Here is a 14,836-nt window from a genome sequence, read left to right on the forward strand (position 1 = left end):
TGTGGCGATGCAGGGACAGACAGAACTACTGCAAAACAGGAGGAATTAAAAAGAAAATCTTCAGATTCCTTCTTTTAGACCTAGAATATTAGGAAATCATAGCTCCAGGTTGAATTTGCCTGGAATTGTCCTTGAAGTACCTACTTGAAATTACACCAAGTACCAGCTAGGGATCCGAGTACCACTGGTTGAGGTGTAGAAAACAAACCCACTCTTTGAGTTCATCGATTCCCGCTGCATTGTGGGAAATGGAGGCGGAATGACGGTGGGGAGGATACTCCAAATCGCACTAGTCGTGTCATTAGTAGTTTCAGGTCCGATCACATTCCTCAGTCATCATCACTAGTGTTTATGCGTGTGTGTGTCTGTGTGTGTGTGTAGGCTTTCATGGCATATAGCGCCAGCGGAATAACAGACTTCTGTGGGACGCGGACGCAAACAAACCGGAGCAACAATGGCCGGTAAGTCAGTCAGTCATCATGGCAACGGCGGCGGCGACACGTTAGCGAGCTAGAAGCGGCTAATAACTGTCTGTTTCTGGCCGTTAAAGAGACCAAACCGTCAGAAAAGAACGACTGAGCATCGTTCGAGAATGCCAAGCAGCTAGTGACGTGTCATTTACATACATAAGACAACGGCAGTTACGTGTCGTTTGTAACCGTTAGATATGGAATCACGTCGCGTGCATGCACATGATGAGCCACCCGTCCAGGGCCGTTATTATTATTATTATCTGACTGTTTTTAAAGGACAATTCCAGGCGAATTCAACTCTGGGGTGTATTTTCATATCATTTTAGGTCTAAAAGAATGAATCTGAAGATTTTCAGTTTAATCGCTCCTGTTTTGCGGTAGTTGCATCTGTCCCCGCATCCCCACGGCAGCAATGAATGGGAGTGGATGTAAGTTCCGCTGTTTAGGCTGTTTCCAGCCCTCAAAGCCGCAATTTTTTTCCACAGACAGCGTCAGATGGCGACTCAAACATGCACCGAGAAGTTTATTTACTTCAAGCAAGCCGACATGTTTGTAAAACTAGATCTAATTCAAAGTCTCCCGGAGTCTCGCGCGAGACCCAGTTGCCGTGCGCGCGTATTCAGGTGCAGTGGGAAAAGCTACCGTTTGTGTCATAAACACAGGAATGTCAACTCTTGACTTGCTTCAAGTAAAAAAAACTTCTCGGCGCATGTTTGAGTAGCCACCTGACGCTGTCTGTGGAAAAAAATGTACACTTCAAGCAAGTAAAGAGTTGATATTCCTGTGTTTATGACACAAGCGGTAGCTCCTACTGCGCCTGAATACACCAGCACTGCAACTTCGGGCTCGCGCGAGACTCCGGGAGACTTTGAATTAGATCTAGTTTTACAAACATGCCGGCTTGCTTGAAGTAAATAAACTTCTCGGTGCATGTTTGAGTAGCCATCTGACGCTGTCTGTGGAAAAAAAATGCGGCTTTGAGGGCTGTAAACAGCCTAAACAGCAGAACTTACATCCACTCCCATTCATTGCTGCCGTGGGGATGCGGGGACAGATGCAACTACCGCAAAACAGGAGCGATTAAACTGAAAATCTTCAGATTCATTCTTTTAGACCTAAAATGATATGAAAATACACCCCAGAGTTGAATTCGCCTGGAATTGTCCTTTAAGTTTTAACTGTGGTCGCCTTTTTTTTTACTTTACTGTACTGCACTGTTGCATTATCATTTATAATATGGTCCCAGTTTAAATAGTATGTATTTGTATTCTGATCTATGGAAGAGATAGGTATTTATTTATACCTGTTCCTAGTGTCATGGCATCTTTGTGTGACAGGATGTACAGTAAATGTTTTGTGATGATTCAATGTAGGAGCTTGATATTTAGTGTTCTTCTCAGGTGTGTATTTGTATTTATTAAGTACTGGTATGTGTCTTTTTATATTTGGTATGTATATCAGACTCCCGGAAGGGGGTCATTCCTATGTTCCCACAGCCCTATGTTCCCTCATTTCTAACTTTTGTTGTCACTGAAAATTAGGCCCTATGTTCCCTCAGCCCTTTGGTCCCACCATTGGTTGGGTTTAGGCAATGAAGAAAGGAGTTGGTTAAGTTAAGTAAAAAGACCAGGTAGAGGCTAGATAGGCCAGATAGGTAGAGTCCAGATAGGTAGAGAGAGTCCAGAGGGAACATAGGGCTGAGGGAACATAGGGCTGTGGGAACATAGGCACGCTCCCCCAGGAAGTATAGCTGCTGCTTTGCAAAAGCTAATGTGGATTTTAATAATAAAACTAATGAACTGAACTAAACTTTTTGTCCCCCCTCACAGAAAACGTGGGTGTGTTTTTCAAGCTGTACTGCCTGACAGTGATGACTCTGGTGGCTGCTACCTACACAGTGGCCCTGCGCTACACGAGGACAATCTCATCCGGAGACCTGTACTTCTCCACCACGGCAGTGTGCATCACCGAGGTCATTAAGTTGATACTGAGTCTGGGGATGCTGGCCAAGTAAGTGCTCTGAACTGGACTGAACTGCGTTTACTGCCATCCCATTGGAAGTAGTAATTTGTTGATTCATTTGAGGAAGCCACAGACAGGGACAAATTGTGTGAAATTATTATCTTCACCACTGATTATTCTGCCTGTTATGATGATTTTGGCCCTCAATCATAAAGTGTATTAATTTAATGTTAGAAAGCAGTACCTATTCATCAAATCTCAATTTGGCATCTTCAAATTCTCTTTGTTTAACTAACTAAAAAAGGCCTGTACATACTCCACAAGAACAGAGAAATTTGTACTGCCTCCCATGGCTGCAAGAAAAGAATGATGTCTTTCTTTTCTTGCAGCTGGTTCTTGACACAACATCTGGGCAGAACTTTTTTTCTTGTATGGTGTCCGACAACTATTGTGTGAACTTCTGCACTTGAGTTTCACGTGAAGTATGAAATGTCCTGGCCAGAACTAACTTTGTTCTTGCCACCTTGAGAAAATGAACTAATTTCTCTGTTCTTGCGGAGTATGTACAGGCCTTAAGAATGTGACCAAATTTGTTGATTCATAATATTTACTTGAGGAAGCTGCAGACAGGGACGGTGTGAAATCATCACCACAGATTATTCTGCCTGTTATGATGATTGTGTCCCTCAGTCATTAAGTGCATTAAAAGTCAGAAACCAGTACCTAATTATCAAATCTCAATGTGGTAAATTCTTTTTGTTTAACTAAAAGCTCCGATGGTAAACTTTTAGTTAGTTGTCACCACAGCAAATCCTTATGATTATGAAATATGATAATTGATGAGGACCATACTTGAACATTTCACAGTAGTTTATTTTATTTACATTTTTATAGCTCAGTGGACTCCCCAGTGTCTGAAGTGACTGACAAGCCGACAGCAAAACAATTGCAGATGGAATTTATATCTATCAGCACTTCCTCTTCTTTATCGGTTTGTTTTTGTCTTCTCTCCCAGAGAAACGGGAAGCCCCACCAGACTGAAGAACGCCATCATGGAACATGTGGTCTTCAGCCCGAAGGAGCTGCTGAAGCTGAGCGTCCCCTCTGTTGTGTATGCAGTGCAAAATAACATGGCCTTTCTTGCCTTGAGTAACCTCGATGCAGCGGTATATCAGGTATGAATCCATGATGCCACGCCCCCACAGACTGTTATGGTGGTGACTGTAAACAGTGTGCATCACGAAGACAAATTAATACTAGATGTTTCACTAATGAATCATAGAAATAAATCATTTTAACTGAGGAACAATCCAAAAACAATTCATCTCCAATGGAATAAAGTAGACAAGACATCAAGTCCTCATATTGGAAAAGCTGAAAAAGCTAAAAAAAAAAAACTAGGATACATTCAGTAAAACACATACCTCCATCATCTGTGTGCTCAGTCCACCTTCTCTTCAGGAGTAGGTGAACACATGAGTAGCTGGTAACCCTGACCTTTGTTCCCTTGTGTAGGTCACCTACCAGCTGAAGATCCCATGCACGGCCTTGTGCACAGTCCTCATGCTGAGCCGCTCTCTCAGCCGCCTGCAGTGGTTCTCCGTCTTCATGCTCTGCGGGGGAGTGACACTCGTACAGTGGAAGCCTGCAGAGGTCACGAAAGTCCAGGTAGAGATGAGATGAGTTGGATTACGGTGATTACCAGTGTCACAGATTTGGCTTTTCAAGGTAGGAGATATTTACCTCTCGTCTTTTTTCTTTTTCTCCCACAGATTGAGCAAAATCCGTTTGTTGGCTTCGTCGCCATTGCTATTGCAGTTATTTGCTCTGGATTTGCAGGTAAAATTATCATTAAAAGTAAACTAAGATTCGTTATTTCGTTATTATTTAACATACGCAGCAAAACATACTTGTACCTAACAGTTTTGTGTCTATATTCTGATTAAGGTGTGTACTTTGAAAAGGTACTGAAGAGCTCGGACACATCTCTGTGGGTAAGGAACATACAGATGTACCTGTCCGGCATCGTGGTCACGCTATTGGGTGTTTACGTGACTGATGGTGAAAAAGTCCTGGAAAAAGGCTTCTTTTTTGGGTACACTCCCTGGGTGTGCTTTGTCGTGTGTAAGTACAATACAACCTGGGATTTTTTTTTTTCTATATTTAATGTCATTTTTTCCACAATATATCAACTGACATTGACCTTTTTTGTGTTGCCAGTTCTAGCCAGCGTGGGAGGTTTGTACACGTCGGTGGTGGTGAAGTACACAGACAATATCATGAAGGGCTTCTCGGCCGCTGCTGCCATTGTTATCTCAACTGTGGCATCTGTCCTTTTGTTTGGGCTACAGATCAGTAAGTTTCTCATCACCTCATTGTCAGTATTGTATTGTGGCTCATGACTTCCGTGTTTGCGCATTTTAAATACAAGAGTCCGTTTACAAATACATAGTGAAAGTTTTAGTGAAGTTTTAGAAAATAGCATTATTATTGCTTTTTCACGATAACATTTACATTTAATTATTTTGTTAGATGCTTTTGTCCAAAGCGACGTACAAGTTGGAAATGCACAAATTCTGAATAGGTTTATAGTGATCTGAAATGAAATGCAATGTATCTGTAAAGCAAAAGCAAAGGATTAGGTGTTACATTTTGAGAACATGAATGGTACTTTGCATTTCCTGATGGCTAACCACGATGCTGATGATGTTTTGCCTTCTACCCCGTCTGTGCAGCAATCACATTTGCCTCTGGCGCGCTCCTCGTGTGCATCTCCATCTACCTATATGGACTTCCAAAGCAGGACACATCAAAACTGAGCCGACAAGACGCAGACAAGGAATTGAAACAGAAACTGATCACTGTGTGAGTGGCGGACCTCTTGGACTACTGTAGGTGTACGTTGAGGTTTTCCAGGGACACAAAAAGAGCTCCTGCACTGGAAGGATTAGGGAGCCAATCTTTTTCAGATGAACTCTCAGTTGGGCTGTGTCTGTGGTTAATCAATCTAGCCCAAACACGGGACTGGTGAGATTAATTTTCTGACTTTTTTTTTTTTTTCCCCATTTAGTAACTGTATGTTTTAAACTGTGCAATGTGAGTGTTATATCCATATCACATGCTGATTCTGAATGTGCCCTAATCTCAGAACATATTTTAAAGGATGACAACTTTTTGCACAATGTGATTATGTTAAAAAAATATCTCTTAAGTGTCTTTTATTATTATTATTTGTATCAGATCTGTGCCAGGTATTGCTTTAAAGGTAATTTTAAATATTTTATTAAATTGAATGGAAATGTGTGACAAACAGAAGTCAGGGTTTTTATTTTTTTCTTACATTATACATCCAACCCTACCAATGCTGTTGAAGGGTTGTGTTCAATGTCTCCCTCAAAAACAGCCTGTCCAATCATAGTTTACTACTTGTAACTAAGCGTAGGCTGTCAAGTTTTGGATTGTTCCACGTGCTTAAGCAGTTTATATGGGGTGGTAAGTAAAAACAAAAAAATGAGAGTATAGCTTGTGCTATTGACAGTTTTCACGTGAGTAGTAAGAAACCTACCTTTGTCTACCTGTGTGTGTGTGAACTGCAGCTGTTTTAAGCACCTGCTGCTCAAGTTTTTTCTGAACAATGGACCCTCACGGCCCAGCCCTAACCATGGGGACACGGCTTATCGAATGTTCAATCGTTGCGTTTGTAAACCACTCGTCACACTGTAGCAACTAAACAATCATCTGACCATTGGCACAGTTGTGTGGTATTGGAAAAATTCAATGTATTTATTTTTGACAGCAGTTGAAGTAGCTTCTTGTCCTGTTGTCTTTAAAGTTGAGACTAAAAATGTACCCTTTTTGGTTTGTTCGTTTGGAAAAGGTCAATTTATGATTTTTCATTATTTCTTTGACCTGTTTTTACACAAAAAACATATATGCCAAATAAATGTTATAGCCTACACTGAAATCGACTAACACGGAGGCGAAAAAAACTGTAGACATTAAAGCAACACAATGTAGTTTCTCTACCTCAAAGTGTTTCTAAACTCATTGAAGTAGTAGAAAAAAGGTTAAAGGGATACTGTATTCAGGCGTAACTTTAACACATGGTCTAACCCATAACACTGAGTAAACCCACCCCCACCTCGAGAGATCAACTTGGACGACCGCAAACTAATCTAATTGTAGCGACTTCAGAACAGACCACACAAAAGCAAAATAGTGCTGTCTATTTCTCCACGAGCCAACCACGATCAAAAAAGCCACTCATAGCCACAAATACTGCTCAGAAGCACCAAACTTTGTCAACTGTGCAAATAGGGTCCCAGCACATAATAATACACACATAAAGGAATTGTTGATGGAGCCGTTGCTGTTACTGGTGCCGTCGTTGTTGCTGATCCTGGTTTGTAACACACAGGCTGCATTAGGCTCTAGTTATGTGTCATGCAAATAAGGGAGAATGGAGCTGTTGGTCAAAAGAGAAGGCAACAACGGCACACTGATGCGTGTGATGTTGGCCTCAGGCTCGGCTGAATCTAGCACGACGTTGGCTGTGGAACTATTCCAATAAAAAAAAAAAGAGTTCAGGTGTGTCGCACAGCATCAGGTAAATTGCACAGCGTTAAGGTGTGCCACACAGCATCAGGTATGCAGCAGGACCAGTGGTACAGCCTGTCCTCCCGCCACATAAAATTTAGGCCGGTTGCTATATCGGAGCAGGGGCGGACTGCGAAAACAAATCAGGCCGGTTACATCGGGTTACACATAGATATAGAAACATTAAACACGATATATCTATGGGGTTACATGCCACCATTTAGACATACCACCATTCCGGAATACTGCTATTCCGACATGCCACCATTTAGACATACCACCATTCCGGAATACTGCTATTCCGACATGCCACCATTTAGACATACCACCATTCCGGAATACTGCTATTCCGACATGCCACCATCCCATAAATATAAACAATAATATCAGCTTCCCTCCACCCACCACGTTATGCTCTGACAATGAAACTAATAGGTCAATTGGAATCTAAATCCCACCAAACCAATGTATAGAACCAAAAACTATGTTTCTATGTTTCATCATAAGTTGTTCCAGTTAGTTTCATGGCGGCCATCTTGCATGCCCCTGTACAACATTTCACACAGCTGTTATAACAATAACAAAAACAATACTTATAACAATGTAATGAAAGACCCATGAACTACTTTTGACTTTTGCTGATTTTGGACATATTGGTACAATACCCGGAAGCCATCTTGAAAAATGGCCACCATATTGAATTTTTTGGAGTGGCCAGCGCTTTTTTCCAAAAAGAGTGACCCTTCAAAAGTATTTAATGCTTGTATCACAAGCAAGTGAACGATTCTTGCCATAATCTGCTCCACCACACTGAGTTACACCAAACCAGTCTTGACTCATTTTGAACAATCTGACCATGACAGCATACCTACCACTGTGGTGTGTTGTTACCCTTATCAACATGCAAAATGAAGAGACGGACAGAAGTAACGTCACACAGTCACAATCTACGCGAGTGGAAACTACCTGAGATAATAGAAGAAAAGGCAAATACTGAATTCAATTAAGGAAGATTATTTTATTTAAAAAAATTAAGGCTCCTTATTTACAATATAAATTAACTATAACTGTATGGTACCTGCAGCAGAGACAAAACAATGATGAACAATCTTTGAGTTTCACATTTTATCAACAGCTGTGATGCCGAGGATCTTCATCCCGTTGGCCAGGACTGAGCAGGCTTTACTGAACAGTCTTAACCTTGCCTGTTGACATTCAGAAAATGAGACGACAATTAATATACATTTGAAAAAATATATATAAACGTATTTTCAAATTACAAACTAGCCATTAGCAACTTACATTTTTAAATACGTAGTGACCATCTGTTAAATGGAAATGTTGCCAGCAAATACAATGAGTTGACCTTGACTACAATATTAAAATACTGCTATGGTCATGCCAGTGTGTGCACCACTATGTATAATAAAATAAACATGCGGGTGTTTTTCTTTTCACCTGTGCGACATCCTGAGGGCTTCCTTTCACTGGCAGCTCCCTGTGTGCCGAAGCAATCAGATGGCTGGGAGAGAGATCGCCATTAACGCACTGTCAAATTACCACCTCTACCAACAGTTCCTGTGAAGTACCAGGTAAACACTGAACCACCCAATCCCTTAGGACAAACATCCTGTTCCTTACCACAACTTCAACAGAAAGTTGACCAGGTGTTTGGGTTGCAGATCCTGAGCCGACTGGTACAACACCTCATCGTAGCTGCGAACAATTAGGGGGAGGAACATATTTTTCCATCTTGCATGAAAAGCAAACATTGATTCAACATGGACATGGTCTCGCATTTCACAACGTATAAAGGAATCATGGGATAACGTCTGAATAAATATTCTGCTTACCGAAGGAGGTGCTGCAGGATGGTGATACTGGACTGCTCAAGAAGAAGGGACGGGTCGAACGCAGCTGCCTCTATGCCCTCGTTCCTCCGCATTAAACTGCAGTAACATTAAGATCTCCATTAACTTCCTAGTAAGACTTGTTGCCTCTCTTCTTTTAATCTTGTTGTGTAAAGAGAGAGTAAAATGCATCTAGTTGTGGTATCTTGTTTATCTAATAATCTAATAATCTTGATTAATGGATGTGTATTCTTTTGTTTTATTGCAAACAAACACTTCACCATCACTGAAGGAGATTTAGTAACTGAAATCAGTGAAGTGAAGTGTTGAAAATAGACATTGGTGATGTAAGATTGTACTCAGTGTTGTTATAACCAGCCCAGCAGCTAACATATTGTATGATAATCTGGTCAACAATAGCTGTGTGGTAATGTGAACACTGAAGCAGGTTCTGCTTGTTCATTCATTGTTGAGAAGAGGGATCATTATCTATGTTTTCTTCCGTTAAAATTCCTGCTCGATGGGGCGGTGTGTGGCGCAGTGGTTAAGGCGCATGTAGAGGCTACAGTCCTCAACGCAGGCGTCCCCGGTTCGAATCCCGCGTCGGGCAGACCTTTCCTGCATGTCATTCCCCCTCTATCTGCCTCCCCCTTTCCTGTCTATCTATATACTGTGTGCTATCAAATAAAGGCAAAAATGCCAAAAAAAAAAAAAAAAAATCCTGCTTGATGTTAGTGTCCTGAGCACAGAAACGCCGACTGGGCTTAAACAAAGAGGGAATTTCATCCTAAAAAGACACGTTTGGTAGAAGTAATACTCATATTAACTCTTGCATTCACTCATTTTGTTCTCAAATTACGGAAACAGATTGAGGAAACATAATTCGTCTCCCAGCAACCAATGTGAACAACAAAAAAACCTGTTTCAGTTTGAACACAAGCACCTCCTTTTGTGAGAGCTTAGAGGAAACACAGGCCTGTCTGTAAAATACTTTACCTTTATCAGACAGGATCTTAACAAGTAAAGAGTTTTTTCTTCTTAACTTTGGTATTTCTGCTTTTAGGGAATCTCAGTAACACTCGCATCAGAGATTTAATGTGGCTGCTATGAACTACTCAATATAATTTAACATCTTATAAAAACTGTCTCTTGAAATCAGAGCTGATAAACATCCCTTCCAATAACAAATAGAAAGTTTGTGCTGTTGTAACATACAAAATAAGACAGAATAATATGCAGAACATTTACCAAATTTTTTCCAATCTTTTTATGAGCTATTGATAATGGAAATAATTTGCTGCCAACATTGCTTAAGTGGCACTACACAACAAAAACACAAACCTGCAGAGTCGAGCGTGTGTGTACTGGAGGAAGACGCCTGTGTCTCCCTGAGCCTGCAGCATCCTGTCCCAGTCAAACTTGTAGTCTGATTGCAGAGGACCTTTGAAGTCCTGAAACAAAGTTAGAGGAGAACATGAATGAGAAACAGATAACCAGCTGAAAAAATGAAAGATGCGAGTAGTTGAATATTAGAGTGTGGCAAAGTTTTAAAAAAAATAGTTGTGATCATTTACCTGGACAATTAGGGCACCAATTCCCACTGTCTCTGCTGTGACCTCTGGGTTGTCCATCTCCTTTGTTGCTGTTGAAAGAGTTAGCACTGGTGTCACTTTCTTCCACACATACAAGCTTATTATTCCCACAGTAGGTCCCTAACATCTGTTGTTCCTTTTAAAATGCAGGATGTGCAGGATGAATTTGTAATGTTACTCAACTAGCTCACTTCTATGATAAATGCTGCACTGGGAAAAGAGCGCCATCTTGCTGTGTTGAGGTGTAATTAGAAAATCCCACTTGGCTCTACAGCAGCAGACTGGCACACTCACACTCTAACTGAACATTATAAACTCTTAGAATAACAAATATATAATATATTTGCATATTGCTTACTAATACTTGTGGCTTAAACAAGGTTTTACACTAAAATGCAAAGGAAAGAGTGGAAAAATCAATGTTTTCGTTTCTTTTATAAACTCGTATAACAATATAGTGTTGAGGTAACTATACTACACTATAATACAATACTATATCGCTTAATAACTGCCTAATATGTGTGACAGACTGTACTTTTTGACTGTTTCATGTTGTCCAACATCCTGGACTGAGCTTCATCCAGCACGTCCTCCAGAAACACCACCTCACCGGTCCGGGTCTTCATACCCTGCACCAGGCCAAACGGCACATGCCGACACCTGCAGCCAGTCAATATATCATTTGCTGAAGTAAAAAATGTCAAACCAAAAAAAAAAAGAAATATATATCCCAGGTACAAGTATTCAAACATTTACTTTAAGTTAGCCGTAAATTGTGTATAAAACATTGTGTGTTGTATATTTCCAGCTACCTGTCGGCCCAAGAGTGTCCCATAGCGAACAGGATCTGGAACAACTGGCTGAAGTGATTTGATTGACCTTTATCCGTCTGAAAATGAAGAACAAATATAGAAACGGAAAACTGATTTTAAAAAGTGTAATGATGAGCAGTGGGAGAGTGTAAATGGAAAAATAAAACATAAAATGGATTTTATGTTTTCTATGACTGTCTCCAAATTCTCATATAAACAAAAGTCTAAAGAGGGTAAAGGAGGATGGCAGGACTGACATCATCATCATCGCCATCGTAGACTCATTGTAGACAAATTTAAATCGATAACACAGACTGTTGGTAAACAATCTCCACATATCCACTTTGCTTTTGTAGAAAATACAAATATCTCATTTTGTGACAAAATTTTCATCATAAAAAAATCTTGTTATATCTTGCAAAATAGGGGTGACTGCAAATGCTACTACTACTGCTGTTAACACTATTACTATTCTTTGTGTTGTGCTTGAATGTGTTTTGTACTTTGTATGCATTAAACTGTCTTTAAAAGATGGTGACAGGTGAATAAGCATTAATGTCCTTACCACATAAATCATCTCATCAAAGTCGTACGTTTGTTGTCGCTCAATTGCTGCAGCAATATCTCTGGAAAGAAAGAGAAAGGCCGATGTTGCCAGGATCACCTCTAAAAGTGTAGGTGCAGCTGTACATTTCTATATTTTGTTACCTGGTGATGTAGAGAGTCGTGCCGTCGCTGCGTAGCACAGTACAGACGCTGCTCATGTCTCCAGCAGGGGAAAGATCCACCACACCTGTTCCTTTCCTGTCAAAACGTCATTGAACTTCAGTGAAGGTAGACTCAGGTCTTTTTTAAGTATTATATGAAGATTTTTTTATAGCAAAAAAAAAAAAAGTTGTATTCTAAAATATTAACACTTAAAAGATAAAAAATAAATCAAGTCGTCTTATCTTGCTAAAAAAAAACATCTACACAACTTTAAATAAACTTCCTAGTCTTGTAAGCTGTAAACTGGGTGTATCTCATAACCATCTCATACTGTCACATACTCAGAGGTTTTCAACAGGCCTCGACTCTGCAGCTGCTGCACCACTTCTTGGGCTTGATCTTGGTGATTAGACTCCCCGGAGTAAACATCAAAGTGAACTCCTAACCGCTGCAAAGATCAGATTTTCAGTCAATGAAGAGTTCAAATGAAAATTGAAATGATATTTCATTTTTTACACGTCAAGTTTGCACTTTAGAGATTTTTCAATCTTGACCACAATGCCGTATTTATCTGGTTGTACCTTGTAAACTTGTTGATACTCGTGCACTGTGATGTCTCTGAACTGTTGCCATAACGACATAGCCTGGCTCTCACGCTGTTCCAGCTGTCTAAAGAAGTCTCTGGCAGCCAGCTTCATGTCCTCATTGTGCTCTGCTTCCTTGTTCACTTGAACATAGACCTGCAAGACATAAATGTATGAATCATTCACAAAAAATGCAGGCTGGCCCGTTTACAGCATTTAGACCATTAAAACTGTACTGAAATTGATATGGGCAGGATGGCACTTAGCCAGCTGTTTTTATATGCAAACTCACCTCAAACAAATGCTGTAATGGATTCTGTTTTAATTTCTCCTGACACCCAAACTGGCCAAATCCTGCTCCAAGTAAGCCTGAAATCCAAGAGGAACAACTAGTGTTTGGGACTTAGTGAAACTGGAAGACATGTGTTGAATATTCTGCATATTATTTACTCACCAAACTGCATACCCCAGTCTCCAAGGTAGTTCATTCGAATTACGTTGTATCCAAGTGACTGCTTTAGGTTGGCAATGAAGTTACCTGGAGATTGAATTTATACTGTTTTACGAGCTTGTGAACAAACAAGTGGTGACACTGTTTCAAATCATATCTTTGGCATTTCAGTACTTTCTTCTTGTCATTTGAATTATATACCAATGGTGATGTTGGCCTAGTTTATTTATAAATAAGGCTCCAATTCATATTAAATGTAAATTATAAATTTACTCAATGCATAACTCACCAATAATTGTAGACCGCAAGTGTCCAGCGTGGAATTTTTTGGCAATATTTGGAGAGCTGCATCATACAAACACATTAAATCCCTCTTTCAAACATCTATAAATTTAGAAGTATAAAGTGATATAACGTGTAAAAGAATACATGAACAAACCTGTATTCTATAAGTGTTGTTCCTCTCTTGAGAGAATTAAAAATTTCACTATTTAACCCAAATCTGTCATCCTCCTGTGTTCCAACAGGCTCCAGGAGTTTCTAAAAACAGTCAAAGCAGAAATATTATGAAAAACAGCAGAAGCAATTTGGACTTTTAGTTTATCACTGTGGGAGTGAACCTTCACGAACCTGCACAAGAAGCTTCCGATTAACAGTAAAGTTGATCGCTCCACGATCAGCAGATACGTCTTCCACCACACTGTCGAGCTTCAACTGCAAGATTCAACATGAATAACCAATTAAAAACAAAGCTTTTGTTTAATGGGGTCACCTCTTAGTGAGTCAGGAATGTGAACACTTAGCACATCTATAAAAATACACTGCATAACCAAACGTATAGTAGACCTGTAGTAGTTACTCAAAAACAGGAGACCCATCAACATAAGCTTAGTTCAATCTGGTAACTCTGCTCTGGTATTAGCCTCTCCAATTTGAAAATTTGGACAAAACGACACATTTGATTATGTCTCCCTGTGGCTGTAGTGTTTCAATTTCCTTGAATTAGAGCGCAGACAACACAAAGCTGTCCAAGACCGACAGTAGACATCAAATACTTCAGAAAAGGAAGATAAAATGTGTGATTATCTGGGTCAAATGCAGTGTGTGTAAGTGTAAACACATGCCAAAGAGTGCATACTTCTACATTATCTGTTGCTGCCTTATATCCAATGTGATCTGTCTCTTACCTGAGAGGCCAGGTTCTCTGTCTGCAGCTGAATGTCCCCACTTGATGGTAAAATCCCTTTGGCTCGTAAAGTGCTGATGGGCAGTTTGAAGTCAGCTGTCTTCCTGAGGAGGAGAACAAGACCAGAGAGCTCTAACAAACTGGTGAAAGACAAACACCAGTGGAGCAATCTGACTCAAAGTAGCAGCAGATTTACTATAAACACACTTAACTGTTTTTTAAAGACTGGAACCGCTGACAAAGCTGGTATCAAGGCATCCTCAGACTGCTGCAGCGTCTTACCTAACTACACATAAACACACACACATGATAAAACATGTCAAACAAGACAAGTTGTTTTGACTTATCCCAGGGTCAAGGTGTATTAGCATTATTAGCAGGCGTCTCTTTAATTTTCAAGACTTCAAGCTTCATTACCTTCGCTGCAATTCTTCTTCTGAAAAAACACGCCATGTTTCCTAAAAGTGCAGACCCAACATAATAATTAAAAATTACACAAAACTAGACATTTCTATCCTACATACGTCCATTCACTCTGATTTTGGCTAACGTGCTTCCTGCTTAGACACGCCGCTTCCGGTCGGTTCGTCCAATCACAGGCCTCATTCCCAAACAACGTCAT

The 14,836-nt window shown here is 40.2% G+C and overlaps 2 protein-coding genes across 2 annotated transcripts; one reads left to right on the forward strand and one right to left on the reverse strand.

The window, feature by feature from the left end:
- The first annotated feature begins 267 nt into the window (after positions 1–267).
- On the forward strand, positions 268–5,680 carry slc35a1 (solute carrier family 35 member A1). The gene is made up of 8 exons (XM_084000548.1): positions 268–461; positions 2,303–2,483; positions 3,451–3,610; positions 3,951–4,103; positions 4,208–4,274; positions 4,383–4,559; positions 4,656–4,790; positions 5,171–5,680. Exons 1-8 carry the CDS (start codon positions 455–457, stop codon positions 5,302–5,304), a joined length of 1,014 nt encoding a protein of 337 aa, XP_083856674.1. The 5' UTR covers positions 268–454; the 3' UTR covers positions 5,305–5,680.
- Positions 5,681–8,121: 2,441 nt separating this feature from the next.
- Positions 8,122–14,769, reverse strand: rars2 (arginyl-tRNA synthetase 2, mitochondrial). The gene is made up of 20 exons (XM_084000355.1): positions 14,632–14,769; positions 14,427–14,500; positions 14,216–14,318; positions 13,659–13,742; positions 13,468–13,568; positions 13,318–13,373; positions 13,032–13,115; positions 12,870–12,946; positions 12,575–12,733; positions 12,335–12,441; positions 11,994–12,089; positions 11,851–11,911; positions 11,286–11,362; positions 11,009–11,133; positions 10,456–10,523; positions 10,223–10,332; positions 8,885–8,980; positions 8,673–8,747; positions 8,490–8,553; positions 8,122–8,236 (listed from the first exon to the last, which is right to left on the reverse strand). The coding sequence occupies exons 1-20, from the start codon at positions 14,665–14,667 to the stop codon at positions 8,150–8,152; spliced, it is 1,740 nt and encodes a 579-aa protein (XP_083856481.1). The 5' UTR covers positions 14,668–14,769; the 3' UTR covers positions 8,122–8,149.
- Positions 14,770–14,836: the final 67 nt, after the last annotated feature.

The sequence above is a fragment of the Trachurus trachurus genome, assembly GCF_905171665.1.
Source record: "Trachurus trachurus genome assembly, chromosome: 24".
In the NCBI taxonomy this organism is placed as follows: domain Eukaryota; kingdom Metazoa; phylum Chordata; class Actinopteri; order Carangiformes; family Carangidae; genus Trachurus; species Trachurus trachurus.